Below are 24,333 nucleotides of genomic sequence, written 5' to 3'. Positions count from 1 at the left end.
TGAAAGGGTCCTGAGTAAACTATTTGAGCCTGTTCCTTCAGTGCTCATCAGTATGGTTCTTCAATGCAGTACTTGTATTTCTCTGTTCTTTTTTTTTTAACCTGTAATGTTCTTGCTGCATAATGTTAAATCTGTATTTTATGTCCCATGATTTCTAGCTAGTTCATTTAGCTCTGTTTCCCTGAGGTTGATGGAAGGAGGAGTTAATATCCTCAGCTTTGTAACAGCAGACATTGAAAAAGATCACGCTTGTCTCGAATGTTACTGGCTCTCTGAGACACATTGCAAGAAATATTACAGGCAATAGATAGTTTCATTTTCAATTTAGACACCCATTATTTGATGTTTACAGGCCATTCCTAATTCTGAGTCCAGAATTTATAGTTTGTTCTGGCGATTATCATCACAGCAATCTCCTGCAACTGGGCTGTGCTTCATCGGGAGCTTTGTGCTGCTGTATCAGTCCTCCCTGGTGCCTGGAACTGATATATAGCACCCTGTCCAAATCATCCTGCTCAGAGAGGCTTAGTTTATGGCTCTCCAAATGCCCATCTTTTCTGATGGGTACGTCAGTTTGCACCCACTCAGTGAGGGGGAACGTTGACCCTTGGGAAGGAGGATGGTGGTCATTAAACAAATAAAAGTCTAACACTTAAGATTCTGAACCCTGAACTAGATGATATCATTGATTAAGTTAAATTTACTGAGTTTTGTTGGGTGCTAATTAATAATGAAACATAGATGTTTCCTAGTTTGACTTGTAAACCTAAGACGAAGAGAAGCATATATATTTATTGAAAACACAGTAAAATAGCAGTAGTAACTGCTTTGGATACATAAGTGCATTTCAAATGGTTATTTTATAGATTCTTTTTGCATAGACAGTATTTAGTTTTGTCTCTCAGATACCTGGGTGTTCTCCAGGCTCTGTTGGATAACATTAATTAAAGCTTACTGAATTACTTTAGAAATCTCTGCACATCGATTGTAGAAGAATCACTCACTAAATCTTCATTTTTGCAAGGATGTGGTAAAACATGTATCTATTATAAGTCCTGTAACCAGAATGATACTTCATTTTAAATCTTGCTGGTTGAAATGAAAACAAGACTATCTTTTGCTACCAATTTCTACCTACTTTTGTGGGTTAGTTGTGGCTTGTCACTTGCCCCTCCTCCCCTTCGAACTACAGGAACTAGAACTGACAAAAGTAGACAAGGGGATAGGTCTTGGTCATAAAAGGGCTTGCTACTCCTTCCTCCCTACATTAAAGATAACTTACTTAGCACTTCCTGGAGAGGAGGGAGAGACAGAGGCAGAAGGAGAAAGAGAAAAGCCCAGTAGAGATAAAGCTGTGAATAAGTCGTCTCCAACTTCTGTCCAACCTCACCCCCTAAGTAAGTTGTGCTACCCAGACAGACCAGCGAACCAGGGGGTATTCCTCTAATAATATTTTCTCTTAGGGAGTAAAATAAAAATGCCCTTTCCTGTAGGGAAATACCACCAAGAGGCAATGGACACCACCAATAATAACATTTAGTACATAGTGATCAGATCTGATCGAGACATCAACATGTCTGTTTCTACGCGCTATCTTACAGAAGAGGAAACTGAGACCCATAGAAACTGTGTGATTTGCTTAAGTTCACACATCTAGAAAGTGGAAAAGTTAGGAATAGGAATCGCCTCTCCTCTGACTCACTAAGTAGAGGTTTTTATTTTTTCTCCACATCAGTATTTTGCAGGAAAAAAGGAACTTAGAAAGATGTACTTGGAATTAGTCTTAGGAATATCACCTTGAATAGAGAAGGATTTTCTTTGAAGTTGCATTGTGAATTTTAAATTTGCATCATCCTGTGATCAGGGCTCTGAGTGAGTCTGAGACAGAGCTGCAGAGTTGGACTTTGCCCTTAGGTCGTCCTCCTTTTCATGCCCTTCTTTCCACTTAACTGACTTGAATACCACTCTCAGGCCTGCCCTCTGAGAATGGTCAATATTCTACATATTTCTTAACAAACTCTCTTCTTCCTACTGTTTTTTCCCCCAATAATGCATTTTTCATATGTGGGATGTTTCCAAGGTAGCTTTTGGAATTTAAAACTAAAATAACTAAGACGTTTAAAAAACAGGTAAAATGAAGCTATTAAATTTTTGTTTCTTGTCCCATTGATTTTATACAGTTGGGTAAATTATTCCCTTCATCCTGGCTGAAAAGTCAATCAACGCCCAAACTTTTCTAGTTACCTTCAGTCTTTTGTGCCAATCCCTCTCTTCTAATCAATAACTAGAATATAACTGTCAAAACTTATATCTTGGTTTAAATTGGGCTGATTTTCCACAGCTTAGACCTATTGTAGGTAGGAAACCAGCAGTTGAAAGAGAACTTAATTGCTTTTTCATTATTTTTCTCCCCTTTTCTGGGGTAGAAGCAAGAGGAGGAAGGAGAGGTGAAGGGAACATAAAAGTTATTTCTAGCTCTCAGGATGCTGAAGGCTGACTTTTCCCATAACTTGCTATATCAGTTAGGGTCCCAGCAAGAGAAAAAAAAACAGTGCCCCAAGCTGGTAATTTGAAGAGAGTATATTAAAGGGCCTATTTATATAGGTATGAACAAGGCTTGAGGGACTCAATAAGGGATAGAGCAAGACCCTAGGCCTGCAACTACAGGGAGGTCTGCCCACTCCCAGGCCTGTAGGATCAAGGGGAGGGAGTGGGTCATAGAACAAAACAGGGTGGCTGTTCTGCCAGGAGTTGTGGACAAATCAAGAGTTGTGGTCTTCAGTAGACAGACACAACTACCTGGAATGGCAACCAGAAAATAAATCTTTCAACCCTACTCTCCTCCTCCCTGCCTATCCCTTGCTTTGCACAAACTCACCTGAAAACATGGAACTATCTTTGTGATATCTGGGGGTTGGGGGCAGAGAATGTGGTGAAAAAAGGTGATGAGTGGATCCAAAGGGGCAAATGGAAAAAATCTGGCACAGATAAAATATTAGCTAGGATTCTCCAGAGAAACAGAACCAATAGGATACATATATACATATATAAGAGGAGATTTATTATGGGAATTGGCTTATGTGATTATAAAGGTGAGGAAGTATCATGATCTGCTCTGTGCAAGCTGGACAACTCTGGAAGCCAATGGTATAATTCAGTCCCCATCTGAGGGCCAGAGAACCAGGGGAGCCAATGGTATAACTCCCAGTCCAAGGCCAAAGGCTTAATACAAGGTTAGGGGGTGAGGGAGGGTGCTGGCATAAGTCCTAATGTCTGAAAGCCTGAGAACCAGGAGAGCTCTGAGGGCAGGAGAAGATGCATGTCACAGCTGGAGAAGAGAGAGCAAAATTGTCCTTCCTCTATCTTTTTGTTCTATCCAGCCCCTCAACAGATTAGATGATGCCTGTTCACCTTGGTGGAGGCATTTTATTCTTTACTAAGTCTACTTATCCAGATGCGAATTTTATTCTGAAAACAGCTTCAGAAATACCCAGAAATAATGTTTTACCAGTTACCTAGGTATCTTTTAACCCAATCAAGTTAACATCACAGGTGATTTTGAGGGTTCCTTGGAGGTCTGCATCTGACCTGCAGTTCACTTAATGTAAGTGATATCTTCTTCTGCAGCTGACTGCTTATTTATGAAATCCAGATGTTTCTATAACTCCTTGTAGCTTTTCTCTATTTTACTGATCTAGGCAATAGCCTTGGACAAAACAAACAAACAAACAAACAAACAAACAAACAAAAACAAGATGACCCCAGACCAGCTCTCTTTAGCATAAGGCCCATATCTGGACCATGAAAAATGCTCAAATATTGGAATTCATTCCCCTCTTTTTGTGCTTATTCATCAGCAAGTAGCCAACCTCCTTTCACTAGTTAGATTTCTTGAGAGAAAGTTCACAAGTGCCCACTGAATCTCAGCTGCCAGGGACTTTGCTTTTAAATGTTCCATTGAAGTCTCTCTTTCTATACTATGGAGTGAGAAAGTAGGGAGGAGAATGGGAATTCCAGATTCTATATATAAATCATATCCAATAAACCTTCCTTAATCTCCACACGTTTTGACCTTTGTACCTTTATTATGGATGTGAGGTTTTATTCAGAGCCAAGTAGTGGTTTTTGATTATTTCTTTTGAAAATCATTTTCTCAGTCTGGCATAGAAATGAGGAATGCCCTATATGTATCATGGTTCTTTAGTTAAAGCTAAAGTTTTTTAATGAAATAAAGAAGAATGGAAATTTTCAAATATTAGATGGAGATTTTCAAATATTAGAATCTAGCAATGGAAGAAAAAAGAGAGAGACTATCTTTGAGTAGAAGCCACTGGTGCCTCTCAAGTAATGCCATATAGATCTGTATTTCTTCTGACAGTATATAAGTTAGATCCTGTTTATGAGATTTTTAAAAATTTAAGATGTCTGCACAAATCAAGTTTTATAACAAATAATATTTTCAATAGGCTAAGAGGACTTGCTATAAAAGAATAGATTTATGCATCCTATTGTAAAGAAAATGATTACCTACTAATTTATCTTGAAGGAAAAATTTTTATATCCAAGTTTCTTTAAAGTGGAGGCTTTAATTTAACTTTCTTGCATGCTTTAGAATATGAAACTCTTCACGTTTTGAACCTTCAAAGTGCTAATTGAGGAAAGAAATGATAGAAAATATTTATGTTAATCAGCAACGAATACATCCATTGTATTCTTATTTTATGGTGTTAAAAATAAACATGTCAAAAAGAAAATATCAGAGAAAAAAAAAAAAAAAAAAAAATAAACATGTCTGCAAGACACAGATTACAGTTCACGGTGAAAGTGAAAACAGTAACCAGAATCATGGAAGTCTATCTGTTCTGTTTCATAGACTTTCCATAGCCATATGTAAAGGCTATGGAAATACTTTGACAGTCTATTATTCAAACGCCATAAAGCCCACTGTTGGCTGAAGTTTGACATACTGAGTATTATTAAACTATGAAAATCTGGCTTGGGAAAGAGAGTAGGAATTAGACTTAAGAAACTGGAGGAATGGCAGAAAATAAAATTTTTACAAGATCAGTGGTTTTCTGATTCTCTATCTCCAAAAACATGGTGGAGAAAAATTGCCAGCAAACAGTGATTCTATTTAAAAGAGGGAAAATAATTTATTTGGTCTGTATGTATAATGCTATATCATTGCTTATTAGAGTCTGGTAGTGGTTTTGAATATTGTAGACAAAGTTATTGCCATATGAGCTCACAGGAGCTCACAGTATAATCGACAGCATAAAATATTGCATTTCTCCACATTCCTACAGATGCTTTTATATTAGCATCACAGCAGCTGCTTTCTTCAGGGGTAGGCACTTTTCTAAAGCTGGCTGCTGGGTCAGTCATCACAAAACCAAAAGGATATCTAGAATGAGTCAGATCTTACTCCAAATCCTCTGATGGTGACTCAGCAAAAAAGTTTTGGAATTAAAATATCAGTAAAGACATAATGTGCAATTTAATCATTAATTGATATTGGAGGATTTATGAACTTTGGCCTAGATGTCTGTATTTCAGATATATGATTGACTCTTCATGGAAACACCTTTAAAAGAGAAAGTCATAGTTTATGTTGATACCTGTGAGTAACATCTCCGGAAAAATGATTTGATTTTCTTTTTGTAGTGCAAACCCATGAATGTTTATTTCATGTTTGGTGAATATCGGTTAAAGTTCTGTATTCTGGCGTGAGCGTCTCTGGTCTGAGAACACAGGCAACAAGCTGGAGCGTAGTGTTCTCAGTACTTAATTAGTTGTTTACTAGACTAGATACCAACAGAGAACTCTAATGCCACACACTATTAGAGTTCAGAGGGACCCTAAAGATCATTTAGTGTTATGGCCTCCTTTTATACATGCTAAGGACGTTTGAGACTGAGGACAAGAGAGGTGATTCATCCTAGTTAAGGTCAACCAGAGAGCTTATTTTAGAAACCCCATTTTCTGATTCACAGGTTAAATTTTTATCCTCATACCAAGTTTATATTGTACTACTTATAGGTAATAATAACAGTCTTTGAATAAAAACACTGATTTAATAAAATATTTGATAACTAATAGGATGGATATTATTTTTGTTAAAAATACAAACACTGAATGTATTAATACTATAGCTTGAATATTACTTATTAGTAGAAGTATGGTTAACCATTCTTCATTTATTCATTTTACCCACATCCATTAATTGAGTTTCAGGTATTGTAGTCGATACAAATGACAGATTTAAGAGGTGTCAGTGTAAAAGATGAGGCAGAGTATAAATAAAAGATAACAAAAAGTCTCACAGATGTAGTGGAAATATATAAAGAGATTAATGAAAAAACAAATGAGATGATTTGTAATTTTTAATTTTTATAGCAAAATTGAGGAGAGTCAGAAAAGGTGATACCGAGAATGAGACAATTGAGCTGAGTCTCAGATTATGAATTAAGAATTTTCCTGTTGAACAAGAAGAGATGGGGGCATTCCAGGACAAGGTTGGTGTTTGAAAAAGCACAGGGGAATCAGCCAGTTGGTTTAGTTCAAGAAACCCAAGTGTGACATTGGTAACACCAATGATACGTCTAATAATAACTGCTAACATTTCTTGAGCCCTTACTATTTGCCAGCCTTGTGTACCCTTTATCCTTTTATTCCTTACAACGACTTTGTAATATAGTTTTTATATTATCTCCATTTTATAGGCAAAGAAACTAAGACTTTGAGGATTAAGTCACTTGTTCAAAGACATAAAGCTGTCAGGCGATGGAGCTGATTCGAATACAATTTCAACTGGCTCCACAAACTTATATTCTGCTCATTGTATTTTATAAATACTTTCATAAAGCTTACATAACAGATATATTGAGTTTAAGTTACAGTGGCTTCAAGTTGTCGTGGTATGGTGGCTTAAGTCTGAGATGGGACACAGTTCTACCTGACACAAAATTTACTGTGTGTCCTCCAGAGGCAGGATATTTAAATTTACTGAACCTCAGTGTCTTCACATACAAATGTGTGTAGAGTTATTGTGAACAGCAGCTGAGACAGTACGTGTAAAGTACTTATTGTATGTGGTAGACATTTGACACAATGTTGTTCCCCCTCACTGACTTCCAGACCTACCCCAGCAGGCATCTACATGGGGATGGCATCTTACTTTCCCAAACAATACAAAAGTTCAAGACATTTGTAGTCTTCATCCTACTTCCTCTGTTAGCTAAATCATTCTATTCTTATATGGTTAATTTTTTAAAACCTCATTTCAAAACTCAGAGTTAATTTTTGGCTTGTTTTGGTTGTATTTTCACATTATAGACCTTATTTCTGAAAGATCATTTAGCATGCCACATCAGGTGTCTTCCTGACATGCCATTCAGTACAGTGGTATTCTAGAAGGAGAGATTTCATTTTTCTTTCTTATTCTTGTCTGTTTGTGTGTCTTTCATGCCTGAAAAAGGTAGACTAGAATCTGTGCCTGTGCTATGTGCTAAGCATAAACTATTTTTCAAGCAATTTCTTTAGAGAAGAACTAAGTTTAAGGGTATCATATTTCATCTTTTACCATGAAATAAAGATTTCCCATTAAAAGGAAAATTCATCATTTTAAAAGGTTGAATAAAATGGCACACATTTACAAAACAAAAATAAAACATAACAACAACAACAACAACAAAAACAACAAAAAACATTTTCCTGCTGTTTGAATTCCACACAGGGCTCCTCTGTACTGATTCTCATTTGACTATGAATTAGATAAATTTTTGTTTGCTTTAAACCTCATCTCTTAATGTTTGAGGCTTCATAGTTTATAAGGTGAGCATCATGGCCTCCCTATTTCAAATGTCTCCTTTTATTTTCAGCTTTGTATTACACACACATGTTTTGACATATTTTCAATGGCTGTTTATGCAAGACATTGTGCAATAAAAGTAACATATTATTCTATAATTCTTCTTTTAAGAGAACATGGCCCTTTCATAGAATTTTAAAGTTAGAAAGGAATATAGAAACAATTTGGGGCAAACATTCATTTTATGGGTTTGGAAATTAAGGCCCAGAAACGTAATGGTATCTGCCAAAACCTTATCCAGTCTTCCATTTCTCTATTTATTTAACAAATAACTGTTGAGCCCCTACTATGTGCAAAGCACTGTGCTAGATCCTTTGAGGGACAAAATACATGTAAGAGATTTTTATATTTCAAGGATCATACCGTCTAGTGAGAAAGACACATTCAGGTAAGTAATTAAGGACAGGACAAATACTAACGAAATGAGCTCTTTATGAGCCCTTCAGCAGTTCCCAGACTGAAATCATCATCCTTGTGTTGACCTGGCTTTCTCCTTGAAATGACAATTTCAGTTCACAGCTCCATCATCTAGCCAGTTGTCACTTCTGGAAACCAGGACATCAGCCTAGATTGTTCTCCTCCCTTCACCTGCCAGCATCTGCCAGTCATCCTCCTACCCAGGTTACTCATACAGAGTCCTTAAGTCTGTTGTTTTTCTTTATCCTGACTGCCATTGCATTAGTTTCAACACTGTTCATCTCTCTGTGGACTATTACTGTGACCACTTAATGCTTCTATTTCTGTTTGTCATCTCCTCAAATCCATTGTGCAGACTCCACAGCCAATTTGATATAATGGACTGATTGTACCATTCATTTCCTTAACTTCTATGACTCCCAGTTGTCTATAGGGTTAACCTCATTTCTCGGCATAGCAAAGACCTCCAGGATCAGGCCTTTCCTAACACTTTTACTAATAACCAAATAATCTTTAAGGACCTTTACCTTTGCTCAGGCTATACCTGTCCCTCATAAGCTTTTTCTCTTCTCTTCACCTGGCTGACTTTTATATATCCTTTAATACTCAATTGTTACCTACTCAAGAATCCTTCCTTCATCATTAATGAGAGTGCTGCTCTCATCAATCCATGTGTTATCCTAGGTACCTCTATAAACTACTGTGTTTATGTCTATCACTAAATTTGTGCACCTGAAAGGCAGCGACTAGTTTTTAGTATGGTGTCTAGCATATAGTAGATGATAAAGATTTGTTGACTATGTTGAACTATTTATTAAATCAAGTGTTATAAAAGAAGTATAAGAACTATAAGAAAGTATCGTGGAAGAGAGTCTTTAATTGCAAATGAGAAGATCAACAAAGGCTCTATGTAAAATTTAGTAACTGAGTTACACCTTGAAAGACGTCCATAACCAGGCCAGGTGCAGTGGCTCATGCCTGTAATCCCAGCACTTTGGGAGGCCAAGGCAGGCGGATCACCTGAGGTCAGGAGTTCAAGACCAGCCTGGCTAACATGGTGAAAACCCATCTCTACTAAAAGTACAAAAAAAAAAAAAAAATAAGCCAGGCATGGTGGTGGGCACCTGTAATCCCAGCTACTCAGGAGGCTAAGGCAGGAGAATCACTTGAACCCAGGAGGGCTAGGTTGCAGTGAGCTGAGATGGCACCACTGCACTCTAGCCTGGGCAACAGAACAAAACATTTGGAAAGAAAGAAAGAGAAATAAAAGAAAGAAAAGAAAGAAGGAAGGAAGGAAGGAAGGAAGGAAGGAAGGAAGGAAGGAAGGAAGGGAGTCCATAACAAGAAAAGTAAGAGACAATAAATGAAAAGAGAGGTATTTGTACAAGCAGAGTTCTTGAGTTGTAATCATATTGCAGAGAACAGAAAAGACCCATTAAGGTGTCTTATTAGTGGTTGAGTAAATATGGAAGTAGATTATATGAGGCTTTGAACACAATGATCAAGACTTTGTTCTTAATTTCATCAGTAGGGATACAGTGAAGGGTTTTAGAGCAAAGGAGGGACATAATTAGACCTTATGTTTTTCCACTAGGGAGTAAGCACTTTGAGGGTTGGGATTTTTTGGTTGTCTATTTCTTATTTACTAGTTTGTTTTATTTATTTTTATTTATATGTTTTTTGAGATGGAGTCTTGCTCTGCTGCCAGGCTGGAGTGCAGTGGCGCGATCTCGGCTCACTGCAACTTCCGCCTCCTGGGTTCAAGCAATTCTCCTGCCTCAGCCTCGCAAGTAGTTAGGATTACAGATGTGCGCCACCATGCCCAGCTAATTTTTGTATGTTTAGTAGAGATAGTGTTTCACCATGTTGGCCAGGCTGGTCTTGAACTCCTGACCACAGGTGATCCACCTGCCTTGGCCTCACAAAATGCTGGGATTACAGGCGTGAGCCACCGCACTCGGCCCAGAATTTTTTTTTTTTTTAATAAAGTCTTTCTTGGCAATTTGTTTACAGATGAAGAATGTGACTGCTTTCCCTATACAGTGCTGACCTGTGCCACGTGAGTGTCTATCTGCCTGACACTCCACTGTAAGTGGTCCCTTTTCCATTAGCAGGGATTTGCTGACTTAATGGTGGCTTCTGTCAAGGATTTCTTTAAGGAGCAGTCTCTTTTCTGAGCACTTGGGGTATAGGCAGGTTCTGACTGTTATCTGCATTGTGTTTTAATATCCTGCCCTTTCCATCTCTTGTCTCAGAACACAGAATTCACCTTTAGTCCGAGCTCACTGATGATTTGTTAAGGCTTTGGAAAAAGAAGGAATGAGGGCCTTTAAGCAGGACGGGGCTATTTCTCCTTGCCTTATTTATTTTTATGCTATGCAAAAGGAATAAAGAGGCATAAAGTGGCTTGACTGAAGCCAAATAAATCTAGATAAATAGAGCAAGGATCCAATAAAAAGCTGGAGGTGAAAAAGAAGAAAGGTGGTTGTGGTTGGGGATAGGGGATCGAGGGAGATAAAAGCAAGAAGGGAGACCTTTAAACTTCCTGTCATGATAGGGACTGTTTATTATTACCTAGACAACGAAATGTCTTTGACCCAGTGAAACATTTTAAAGTAGGGTTAAGCTCTGAGTAGAAATTAGGGAATAATTTTTATAGTTCCTATTGAATCTCTTTGTGCTGTCACCTCGTGTCATCCTTTATTTAAAGTTTGGTATGCTTCTGCTGCTAGCTCTGAGAAAGCTGACATCTTTTCGTTGTTCTGATGAATCACACCACAGAAGCTAGCGGGTTTTTACAGCCAACACAACAGGAGTCTCCCATATTATTCCTGATACTGTGTGTGTGTGTGTGTGTGTATGTGTGTGTGTGTAGGAAGTCTCTTTGTCTGTCCCACTTCTGCCTCTTTTTTATTATCTCTGCTTTCATGAAGTGGAAAGCGATACAACCAAGAGCAAACACTGCATGGAACTAGAGAACAAGGATTGGGTTCTTTAGGTAAAATTAGAAACTGTCTGAGAGCTCATTGTGTATCTGTTTATGCCATTGTCCTATATAGTCATGAGTTAGCTCTTCATAATTCCCCAGTGCTAGCATAGAGAATGCTGGGTAGGAGCCGTGAAGGTAGCCACAACTTTCTTCTGTGTAATTGCTGCCATTGCTCTGATATCCAGAATGTTATTAGTGCTTATAATAATAACCTAACCAAATCTCTCCTGTTTCCCTTTTCTTACTTCTCTCTTCCCTAGACACAGTTTCCATGGTGTACACATTCCACAATCTCTTTATAAGAAACTAAAACATGGTAAAGACTTACTGGCCTTCTACTGTGTCTCCCTATAGGAGGCAGCTGGACATATGTGGTGCCAATTTTTGGCTGTCACAGTGCGCCAGATTTGGTATTGAATTTAGCAGACCTGGGTCCACGTATGCCAGATATCTTGCAGTGTATCGAATGATCTCCAATGATGGTCATTTTTCACACTTTAAATATCAGTAACACTGCTGCTGGGAAAATATAGGTTGACCTGAGGCTGAGGTAGATACCAGCAACCTCAGCTCATAGAGAACTTTAACTGTGCCTTGAGGGCTAAATGCTAAAATCTCCTCCAGAGTCTCTAGAATGACACCTTCCTGGAAAACAGTAGGCTTCTAATCAAACTATGTTGTGTTTTGAGTTAAATTGTTCATTTATAATCTAGTCAACTCTATTCAATAAGTCCTATGTAAGTTACTATCAGGAATAGAAAAAAAATTAAGATATATTTGCTAATATCAAGATTCTAACAGTATTATAAGGGGGATGGACATAAATAAAATGATTATATTGAAAAACACTCAAAATGCTGTTGGAAAAAGGAAAAGTGAGAGTTTACTTTTGAGCAGGGTTGTTGGAAGAACTCCCTGTAGAAACCAGTGAGGAGTAGATAGGACTTCAGTAGGTGTTGTTTTAGAAGATGATCTCTGAAAGCAAATGTACGTTACGTGTAAGAACTGGGGAGAAGAGACAGAAAATTATAGGAATATTGCTACTGTAAAGGAGAGTATATAGCAGTACATAAGAGTAAAAAAGTTGGTTAGGACAGAGTATAGAGAGGTTTTGAATTTCTTGTTAGGGAGTCCACTGCAGGGTATGGGTTTATGTATGAGTTTAGTCATTGGGGAAAGTGTCAGACATGCTTCCTCATGGTTTATACTTGGCCTCAGTGTCCTTTTTCATTGAGTTCGTGCTGTAACCTCCTTCAGTTATCAGCTGCTTAAACTTGCCTTCCTGATTTTCAAGGTCTCCTCTCAAGAGCCCTTTTCAGTTTATTAATTTAAACAGCAGCAATTTTCCTAGAGGTGAATCACATAATGATTTTTCCAATCTCTTTTATGTGAGATATCACTGCAAAAAGTATGATTAGATTTAATCCAGTTGTCTTGACAAAAATAATATGTAGAAAATACCAACCAAGGTGACTCTCTGTGTGCTTAATAGCCTAAAGATTTAGGTTAAGGATATAACAGAGAGCTGTTCTGCTCAAAGAATAAAAAGGTGTTGCACAAATTATCTTAAAGAGCCAAAAACAGCGTCCAGTTCTTAAAACAATTTGTTCTTGGAATATTGTCAGCTAAAGTTTTGTGGTCAACTTTTGCAAATTGTATGAATTTGCACTGCATATTTTATTTAGTGTTTAGCAAAACTCCAATATGGCTCTGCATAACTTACACAATACACCATGGAAATGACTTCAGAAACTCCCACAGAAGTTGACAAATTGGGCATCTAATGCTTTTAAGCTAATTGCATGCTTAGTGATTTAAGATTTGACTTGTTAAAAATGAAGATCAGAATTTCATGAAGATAATGCTCTGCCTACTGTCACACTGAATACAACCTAACTCCGTATCGGAAATATTACAGAAGCATAAAGATGAAAATAATGTGAGCTTTAATCACCATTCTACTTAGTCTTAAGTGAAATGCTCATGAATCATATATAATATAGCAGTTTTGAAACCTATTCTTGAATTTCAAGCTGTTATTTTCAGGAAATTTAGAAAGCAAATTGCTAAGTGATAAAGATTAATTGATACCATTTCTTATGTCATTTTTTCTTCTTTACAGGCTGGAAAAAAAGAAAGGAGTAATACCCTGAATATTGCTTTAGACAACATGTGTAAGAAGACAAGAGACCTTCGCAGACAGGTGAGGGAAGAGAGAGATACGGAGTCAGAAACATAGGGGCTAAATGAAACTGTTACTCATTGCATGCATATTTATTTCTTGTTTTGTTCCTTTCAAACTAATTTAGAACAGGAAAAAGAAGAGTAAATATATACTTTCCACATTTATATATTCATACCTCAAATGTTTTTTTGTGGCAAACACAAAGCAGAGAAAGAATGTGTGCCTTATCAGACAGAATTACATTCAAATTCTGGTTCTGTCCTCATCGGTTGTGAGATCTTGGGCACATATTTCAGCTCTCTGAGCTTTGAATCTATAAAATGAAATTAAAAATATGCAATAGGGCTGTGAGGAATCAATAAAATGCATATAAGTGCCTGACCCATAACAAGTTTTTAGGGAATGTTGATCAATTGATTCTATTACATCAGAGTTCATCATCCCAATGCTTAAGTCCAAATGCTTAATTAGTAAGTAATTCAGGGACACTGCCCATTCCTCCTTCCATTGTTTTCATGATACTTCAAAAATTAGTTTTTGTAAAAGTTAAGGCTTCTTTTTAACCTTAAGTCATCAGGAACATGGGATTAGAAAGAATTTCATTAAACAATTTATAAGTCTAGTATTATGCCACAAGTTAAACATTTTTCCAGAAATAGGAAGACTTAGCTATTTTCCAAGACATTTGCTCTTCATTCCTTTCCTCTGTTCAATAACCAGAATTCTTTCTCATGCAGCATTTTAACTTGGTCATCGTTAACTCATCAAAAGGGAGAAAAAGCTTTTCAACTATGAGCTTTTAATGCAATATATTATTGTAGTTTAATGGCAAGATTTAGTAAAATGGCTAAGCAATCTTTTAATTTGGACGTAGATTTGGAAATGGAATAAATAGGGATCTCCAGCCAGTTAATAATAGCTGCATAAAAACATAATGTTCAAGTCTGTGAAAATCTCAGTTTCTCAACTTTATGCCCTTAATGTGAATTCTGTTTCTACCATTAACACTTGTAATCATGGAATGTAAGAGTCAGAAGGAACTTAGCACAACCTGTCTTAAGATGCAAATGAGAAAGCAGGCCAGTGTGGTGAGGTGACCTGCCTAAGAGGATGGGGCACTGAGTCAGAACCTGTACCAGGACTCAGAAATTTGTATCCTCAGAGCCATCCTCCCCTTTCATGGAATCATCTCTATTCTCCATCGTCTTAAGGATTTCTACCCCATCTGCTTCACCTAGGACTCAGAAAAGTTGTTTCTATGAGCTCTCAATGATTGTGTCTCTCGTTCGTGTCTTTTCCCTCTATATTGCCTTCAACAACATTATGCATAAAGAGCTAATCTATATTTATACTTCCAAAGATTTTAGAATTATTATTTTTCTAAATAAAGTCAAGAAAATGCAATTACTTGTGTGTGGAATTACCAGATTTAGCAAATAAAAGCACAAGGCACCCAGTTAAATTTGAATTTCAGATGAACAACAAACATGGTTTGGTTATAATTATGTCCCAAATATTGTATGGTACATACTTACATTTAAAAAGTTGTTCATCTGAAATTCAAATGTAACTGAGCATCTTGTATTTTATACTGCAATCCTACTTGTATTTCCACCTCACTACCATCAGTGAGATATAGAAATAGCATTGGGGATTACTAATACTGTTCTTCATAGTAAGAAGATACTCCCATCTTATAGAAAACTGCTGTGCTCTGAAGGTATTAACATTCTGTATGGTTTCACAGGTTAACATCTCCATTGTTTCAATTTTCTATCAGTGTTTAACAAACCACCACAAACAATAGCAACCATATTTGCATCTCACGATGTCTTGGGTTGGCTGGGTGTCAGCGGGGTCGTTTTCTGTACTGTTTTTACTTGTGGTTTTCCACGTAGTAGCAGTCAAATGGCAACTATGGCTAGATTTGGGACTTGATGTTTGGAACCTCAGTGCTTCTTCCTGTTCCCTCTCTCGATACAGTGCCTAATGTTTTAGGGCCCCTCCATGTGGCTTCAGTCTCTAGCAGGGTAGCCTAGATCTCTTTCATGCTGTTTCAAGTTGCCAAGAAAAGGGAGATGGAAGCTGACAAGCATTCTTAGTGCCTTAGCTCCAAAGTCAGAGAATGCTATTTCCTCTGTAATCCGTAAGTCAAAAACAGTCAAAAACCCTGTCCTAGTTCAATAGGAGTAGGCAGAAGCTCTATCTATTGTAGGAGAAGTGGTATGTGTGTACAGGAATGGATGGAATTGTTAGACACTATCTTTGAAAACCTCCATGATCTTATGTTTTGATGAAGTTAGTTGCTATGATTCTTTCTCATTATCCTCACTTACCCTCCCCCTAGTACTTTATTTTTCATCCTGATATTTACATTTTTGGTAGAAGTCACAGTCAATTAAAACAGCAATATAAGTTATCTCTACTTCTTATTAAAAAAAAAAAAAAAAAAGTTTATCCAACAGTTGTTGTAAGCATCTCACATATAGTTCTTCTCACAGGAAAGAGAAAGCACTGCCCTTTACATGTTTTTCTTTGGAGTATATAGTGTTCATTGTTTGCTTTAGAACTGGTTTTATCTTTTAAAAATTTTTTTAGTAAAAAATAAGCAGAGCCCATCTTCCTGCCCATTCATCCTTATCCCCTTTCTTAACCATGGCCTTTCTATCAGTAACGCAGAAACATTTCAGCTTCAGTTCAGAGGGTGATTGGATTTCTTCCAAGAGGAATGACAGAGATTGCTTAGAAATATCTGAGGAGAAGCGAATTATAGATTTGAGGACATCAAGATGGAATGTTCTAGGAGGCGAGAGTATTTATTTGTTTCAATCTTCTTCCTCTGTGACTTTCTTGCCTGCTTTACTAGAGAACAAAGACAAATGTTCTTGGCTTGGTGTTCTAGGTTCTCTGTGATTTGGCCCTGACTTAATCCCCATTATTCTTAATGTTCCTTTTCCTTCAGCTCTCCTTCTCAGTGTTGTGTCTTCCTCATCACACCAACACATTAACCTGTTTTCTTTTCTCTTTTTTTTTTTTGTTTTTGTTTGAGATAGAGTCTCGCTGTACCGCCCAGGCTGGAGTGCAGTGGTGTGATCTCGGCTCATTGCAACCTCCGCCTCCCAGGTTCAGGTGATTCTCCTGCTTCAGCCTCCTGAGTAGCTGGGATTACAGATGCATGCCACCACACCCTGCTACTTTTTTTTTGTATTTTTAGTAGAGATGGAGTTTCACCATGTTGGCCAGGCTGGTCTCGAACTCCTGACCTCGTGATCTGCCCACCTCAGCCTCCCAAAGTGCTGGAATTACAGGTGTGAGCCACCACGCCTGGCCCACATTAACTTGTTTTCTGATGAAAGAATCTACTTGTTATTTACTAGAATTTGCATCACCTCCTGCTCAAATACACTTGCATCTTTGTACATATGACTTGTACAGCTTGATGCCCTCTCCACTCACTCTCCTTACACACAACCCCAACTCATAAGCAAATAAATTCCAGAGTAGTGTAAATGCTATTGCTGCCATGAAACCTTTGCTGTTTTCACCAGCTGGAATGGACTTTTTTCTTCCTGGAACACTTACAGCATGTGCACTTCGATTACAGCAATGATTATATTCTTCTATTTTTTTCTTTTGTAATGAGTTTTCTTCCCACTGCATTTTAAGTCCTTATAATGATAGTTATGACAACATCTCTCATTTACTAAATGTTTTGCAAAGCTCCCTACCAAGCATATTCATTACATTATTGATTTTTATTCCTAAAACAATAAATAATGCCATGGTATTGTTATCTTTGTCCCCCAAAATGAGTTGACATAGCAAACATCACCCAGCTAAGTGATAGAGACACAGTTCTAGCCCAGGTGCATCCAACCCCAGCCCATATGTGTAATCACCACACCAGGGTCTAGGGATTATGGCCTATTCACTTTCAGAACCTCCCAGTGCCTAATATACTGATTTTACCATCATATGTTATTTTCTTTATTACTTGTTTTAAATGCCTTTTTAAAGTTAAATTTTCTTCTTTCTTTAGCCTCCTTTTCCATCATTCATTTGAAAACTGTATACCTATTGCAACTCTCTCAATAAAAGGAAGAAGACTTTTTAAACATCCTTTATTAAAAACATTTAAGCAACAAATGTATCTTATTTCTATTTTACTACACATACTAAAAATATATTTGATTTCACTAAAGGCAGGCTAAAATTTGTATTTGTGTATATTAAGAAAAAATGTCTTTTATTTCATAAATATCAAAGTAAAGATGAAGTATGTCAAATGGGATTTTGGTAAAAACAGACAAAACAAAATCTTGATTAATTCTTTAGTCGCTGAGTTTCTGATTTGTTAGGTCCATCTGTCTTCCATGTTGCATAGTACCAGTTCACCACTCAGAAAAAAATATGTAGGCTTTTATACCTCCTGGTCATCATCCTTATCATCAGATGACATTGTGTATCCACAAGAGACAAGTTTCACTAAACTTACATAGTACATACACAGTGAAATAATTATTAGCTGATTTAATTCCAAGCTTTGAAAATCACATTTTGCTATTTGATTTAAATTAAAATGGCTTTTAATTTAAAATATTTATTAAAACTTAAGTACTGTTAATTTATTAAAATTTAATACAGTATTTTAATTTAAAATATTTTAATCTAAATGTGTTTTTCTGTTTCCCTGAGGATGATTCCTTTCTGAAACACTTTCTCCCCTTTCCATTCCCCTTCCCCTCACAATTTCATTCTTTCTGTTCCCTTACTTGGTGGGGATGGTGGGGCTTTTTTAGACTTTTCACACAGGGCTTTCACTTTGGGCTTCAATTGTAGAGATATATATTATTTTCAGATTCCAAACCACTTACATCAGTAGGAAATAGAAAAATTGATGTCTCAAAGCCTTTTATTAAACTGTAGTGAGAAAAGATGAAAAGCACCTCAGTTTGGTTTTGTTCTAACATCTCTCATGCCTGGCCACAAACAGGTATTTATTGAAAGTGTGTACCTGTAATTCCTATTGGCCTCCCACTAACTTCAGATTTTAGTGCTTTGGCTTCTATTTCTATATTTGCATATTGGATTTTTCTTTAAACTTTTTGTATATCACCCAACTGAAAGGAATGCATTGTGCCACTGGGCAGGAAAATAATATGGAAATAAATAAGATAGATGCTACTTTGCTATTATATGTAGGTATATATGACTGTACAATTTAATGAAAACAATCCCATATGAATATGTCAGAACATGTAACAAAAATTGCTTAGCATAACATTGTAGTCCTTTCACATCTTGTCCCTACCTACATTTCTAGTCCTATCTCATAATAATTCCTCTTTTACAGTGAGTATAATTCAGGGCATGGCAGAACAAAACCCAGTGATTTACAGAGCCAAGGTAGTAGAGTATAATTCGCAATGAGTAGTTTACATAAGCCATTGGAGTCTCTTGCTTGGTGCATGATCAAACAACATTAGTACCAGACAAAAGTACCTGTTTGGGTGGGTTTTCCTAAAAGCAGTGACTAAAACTAGGACCTTAGTGCAGGTCATTTATTTAGGAGGTGATTCCTGGAAGCAACTGTTACAGAGCATGAAAAGCGAGGCAGGGAAAGAGGAAATGATATGCTATTGAGATTGCCGCTGTAGGCAATGAGAGCTTGAGGCTCTCTGAGAACTAACAGAATGTTTCCCAGAATTGTCTGACTAACGGATGGAGGCTAGGAATTTTATGCGGTGGTTCCTATCCCCATAGGTTGAGGGTTTCCCCCAGTGGTGTGGACAGTGAAGAACTTCCAGGTAGTGTTTATGCTGGGTTGAGAATTTCACAGAGACTTGGAACAGGCCCTGAGACAGAATAACAAAGAGACACAAGGAAGGCACACAAGACGCATGGGATGTCTTTAGAGGACGTGGAACTGTTCCCCCCAGCAAAAGCTGAAATCAGAGATAGATCCAGAGGATGAGATATAAGGCACCAAAAGTCTATAATGTAGTTCATAATAGTGAAGGTAAAGGGTCAGGAACCAGCAAGTTAGACAGGGACTGTTGAGGATTTTGTGGGTTGGTTGAATTAGTTACACTTTGTTTTTTGCATGGATTAAGATGATTTCAGTGGGAGAGATACCTCCCTACCTCTGACCATGTGCTAGCTCCTAAAGGTTTCATTCACATCCAGCTCAAGTCACTGATTTCTGGGCATTTCCTTCCGTCATGGGACGAAAAGATGACAAAGGTTGGCACAATGTGAGACAATAGTTCTTTTTCACCTCTTATTCTTGCTTTGGCAATAAATCAATATGTATTTCCAGCAAAGCAAAGGGGAGTAATAAGACTTTTTGGCTACAGTTGCAGATGGGAAATTATAGTGAAGTCTTTATATGAAAAACAGTCACTCTTTAAACATATATCTCAGAGTAGTAAATACCAAGTCTTGCTTCTTCATGTCACAATCAAATTATTAAAAACAGGAGTTTATACTCACTGTCTTTACCGCCTTATCTCTCATTCACTCTTCAAACCATAGCAATAGGACGCTTCACCCCACTTTTCCACTGAAACTGCTGTTACCAAGTTTATCAATAACCTCTTAGTATTCAAGCCCAAGGAACAAGTCTCATTCCTTTTTTTAAAAAATTTAATTTATCTTTAAAATTTGACTCTTTTTTTTTGCTGTCAGTCTCTGAGTTTTTCTTTATTGTAATTTTTAATGTATTATTGTAATATTCACTCTTCTACTAGATTATAAGGGATCATGAATTTCCATCTTAACATTTCCTTCAATACCTTTCTCTTGGTAGAAAGGTGAGGAAATGGTTTCCAGAAATATTTACTGAATTGAATGAAATCATTTACACGGAAGAGAAGATTTAACAAGTCCATGATGTGAATATTGTAGTTATGTTTGGTAGGATAACTACATTTGAAGAGCATTAACACAGAGATATATTTGAAAGTTCGTCTTTTAGTTGTTGGTAATTTGTCTCTTTGTTTCTTGGCTATTATCTCAGTCTCTTTTTAGGCCCTACTCTTTAATCATGATTCCTGTAAATGGTAATGTTTCCTAAGAGGTCGTTTGTGGGTCTCTTCACTCCATATGGTCTCATCCACACTCTCCGCTTGAGTTAGTTCCCATATGCTGGCCCTTCATGGGGCCACTATCTCTAGTGTAGATTTCATCTGAGCTTTCCTTCTACATGTCTCAATTAGAATGAAAGAAGAAAAGAATAATCTACATGTCCCAATTATGAAGGAAAGAAGAAAAGAATAAAGGGGAGGATAATCATTAAAAAATGCCCCCACTCTGAGAAATTAGAAGGAATCTCTACTTTTCTCTTCAGTATCTGAAACTTACACAACCTGTAGTTCCCAGCTCAGATAAATTTGTGACCTTATGCCTGACTTCCCTGGTGTACCTCCTATAGACAGCAAACCCATTATTCACTCAGTTAAGGTCTCCCCTTTGCCTTGTAACCCCTTAGCACTCTTACTTTGTCCTAATACGTGCTCAGTAAATATTAGTTGCCCCTAGTAATTTGCCTTTCTGCATACTAAGCAGAATTCTTCCTTGGGGAACTTCCTGAAACCTTTTTTAAATTGTTGATAGTCAGAGAATTTCACAATGCTTCTGAGCAAACTCACTATTTTGGGCAGAGATATTTTTCTTCCAGAAACCTGTAATTATTATGGATTTATTATTCTATGATCATTATAGAAGACAGTACTTTCTATGTAGCTCTATCATTCAGCTCTCCCAAAATGTATTACTATTCGTTCCCAAGTAATCTAAAACTAGACTATTGGTTTAAAAAAATATTCTAAAATATAACTTTCACAGAAAAATTACATCTTTCTGTCTGATAGCTATTTATCTTTTTGTTTTATTGTACAGAGGTTATTAAACTATATGAAGAGATTGACTCAAAAACCTTTGGGCCCATTTATAGTGATTGACATTGTTAATGAAACATTTCAGGATATTATGATTTTTTTTTTGGGGCGGGGAGCGGATGGAGTCTCACTCTGTCACCCGGGTTAGAATGCAGTGGTGCAATCTCAGCTCACTGCAACCTCCTTCTCCTGGGTTCACGTGATTTTCCTGCCTCAGCCACCCAAGTAGCTGGGAGTACAGGGGCCTGCCACTATGCCCAGCTAATTTTTTTATTTTTAGTACAGACGGGGTTTCACCATGTTGGCCAGGCTGTTCTCGAACTCCTGACCTCATTATTCACCTGCCTTGGCCTCCCAAAGTGCTAGGATTACAGGCATGAGCCACTGTACCCGGCCTGATATTATGATCTTTAAAGATTCGATATTATATAAATACAGTGAATTAATTTTTCAATGCAGTTTTAAATCTCAGAAAATATCTGCTGACTAGAGTAATTGCCTAATAGTCATTAATAAGCTTACATGTAATCTAATTTAAAAGAACTAATTGTAGCAGAATGTTATAGTTGTTTAATAATTTAAGGTGTGAGGGCAAGAACAATGAATGCAAATGGGGAAAATTGGACATCAAACTCATTTATTATTCTTCTTGCTCTATTAATCTGTTATCAACTGGCATAATCGGTGATCTAACTTGGCTTAATTACTATGAAGTCTACAATTTAGCTAATCAGAATTTATTATCAGTTCCTCCAACAAGGTAGAAAACATTCTATAATTTGTAATTATGAAAATACAAGATGTACAATGTTATTTGTACACACACATAAATATTCTAATAGCACAATTTCTTTGAGCAAAAAGAAAGTATTACCATTTTTAACTCACTTCCAGGTTAAAAACAACTTAAGAAAAATTACTTTTGAGAGGAAAGGAACTATTGCTAGATGATTTTTTTTTGCCTGGATATTTTGTTTTTTAGTTTCTTAAGGGACATTCTTATATATCCTTAAGTATTGTGATTTTAGGAATTGTGCAAAAATGAGTAAAATGAGTTGTGTAACTACTGAGATTGTAAGAAAAGGAAACACAGTGAACTATTTTCTGGAAAAAAAAAACCTGAATTTTTCATTTCTTCTCAGCTCCGCAAGGCTATTATAGATCATGTGTCAGACTCTTTCTTGGATACGACAGTCCCTCTTTTGGTTCTCATTGAAGCTGCTAAGAATGGCCGGGAAAAGGAAATAAAAGAATATGCTGCGATATTTCATGAACACACCAGCAGGCTTGTAGAGGTAAGCATGCTAGAACTGTAACTCACTAAAGTCCAGGAGAATGAGGCTCCCATTCTCCATTTATGGTTGAATTGTACCCAAATAAAAACTTTTGACACCATGTTACAAATACAGCAGAGTCTGGCCAAAGTAATATGAAGGTGTATATGTCCGATTGTATAGATCACTCCACATTGGCTTGTCTTTTTTTTTTAATACATATTTTATTAGAGCTTCACAAAGGAACTGGCTAAATGCAGATACTTTGATTTATCCTTACAAATATTTTCTTCCCATTCTGACTTAAAAATATCAAATACTCTATCACATATTATTTTATTATTTCTCTGCCGTCTTTTTGTAGCTGCATTACTCTGTCAGCCTTTCAAGTCGTATTTAACTATGTAGCATGACTACAGAACAAGAATATAGGAATATACAGGGTAGAGATATCCAGGAATAAGTAAGTAGGGGTAGTGAATTGGCTCATGTCCCCACAGGGGCAAAAGAAGACAATAAAACTATTATTCCCTCTGCTTGGAAACTAGAGACATGGGAATGCACCATGATTTTTGGAGCAGGATGGCATATTGCTGAAGGAGCTGTGAAGTGCTGATCGCTTCCCAGGAGAGAGATAATAGAACTTACTGTATTATGGATATCAATAACACAAGTATATTTAAGAGACAGCCTGAATGGAGGAATTTCTAATACAAATAAGATCACAGTATTCACAAGGCCACAAACCAGTGGCAAGAAGTGGGAAATGTTATTTACTAGATCCATAGAGCTGAGATGATATTCAGTATGGCTCATACTCATCAGCATGGCTGCACCAGTTGTTTATGGCTGGTGTCTACTCTGGTTGTCAGTGGCCATGCCATATGGGTTATTAAATGTTTTGACTGCCACACCTTCCTATACCAGTCATGAATTCTGTGGTGAAATATGTTTTTGTGGCCCAAATGCTTGTAAATAATCTGTCTAATAATCAGCACGTGAATTAGAATCACACCATTCAACATAACATCTACTGAAAAAGAGGACTTTCCTAACATCTTTAACGTGGATCCACGGGGAGGAGGTTTCCAATGCAGCTAGCGTTTGCACTATAAACTCTCTTTCCGGATCTCAATCTCCAGAACTAGAAAATGAAAGGAGTGGATGAATACATGATTACTACAATTTTTGTAGCCCAAAACTGTTCCATCTCCAACTTTGAAATCTCCTTTGAATTTCCCAAGAACTCTGTTAGATATGGCAAGTGTTACAATTTCAATTGACCTTAGATGTAAAGATATAAAACCCAAACCAAGCTAATTAGAGTTGGAGCTAATTTCCAGGTTATTAAACTAAATGAGGGGTTGACTCAAAAACCTCTGGGCCCCTTTGGGCCCCTTCATAGTCATTGATATTGTTAATGAAACATTTCAGGATAATTTTTAATTAATTGAATTATTTATTATTTATCTGCTTTTATTTATTCCTTCATCTACACATTCCAGAAAGATTTATTAACTGTACACACAAAAGAATGTTAAAAGTAAGGGGGGAAGCAATGGTAACAGATTGTAAAAGACATAACTAAGCATAGTCCTTGACAGTCATGAAAGTGTTATCTAAAAATGTGTTCTCTAAGCTGAAGACACACCAAATTATGAAAACAACTTCTTTTTATGAAATCCTCTGAAAGCAAAACT

General features: G+C 36.9%; 1 protein-coding gene across 5 annotated transcripts in view; it reads left to right on the top strand.

Annotated features, from left to right (window-relative positions):
- The window catches only part of CTNNA3 (catenin alpha 3), a 1,903,490-nt gene that overhangs the window by 985,642 nt on the left and 893,515 nt on the right, over positions 1-24,333 (top strand). For all 5 annotated transcript variants that reach the window (XM_055274451.2, XM_063637177.1, XM_063637176.1 and 2 more), the window contains 2 exons: positions 13,399-13,479; positions 22,502-22,654. In XM_055274451.2, coding sequence (XP_055130426.1) covers positions 13,399-13,479; positions 22,502-22,654 — 234 coding nt within the window. The remainder of the gene's footprint in view (positions 1-13,398; positions 13,480-22,501; positions 22,655-24,333) is intronic.

The sequence above is a fragment of the Symphalangus syndactylus genome, chromosome 4 (genome assembly GCF_028878055.3).
Source record: "Symphalangus syndactylus isolate Jambi chromosome 4, NHGRI_mSymSyn1-v2.1_pri, whole genome shotgun sequence".
NCBI classification, from domain to species: Eukaryota; Metazoa; Chordata; class Mammalia; order Primates; family Hylobatidae; genus Symphalangus; species Symphalangus syndactylus.
Note: the sequence above shows the minus strand (reverse complement) of the source record. Positions and strands in the feature narration are given on the sequence as shown.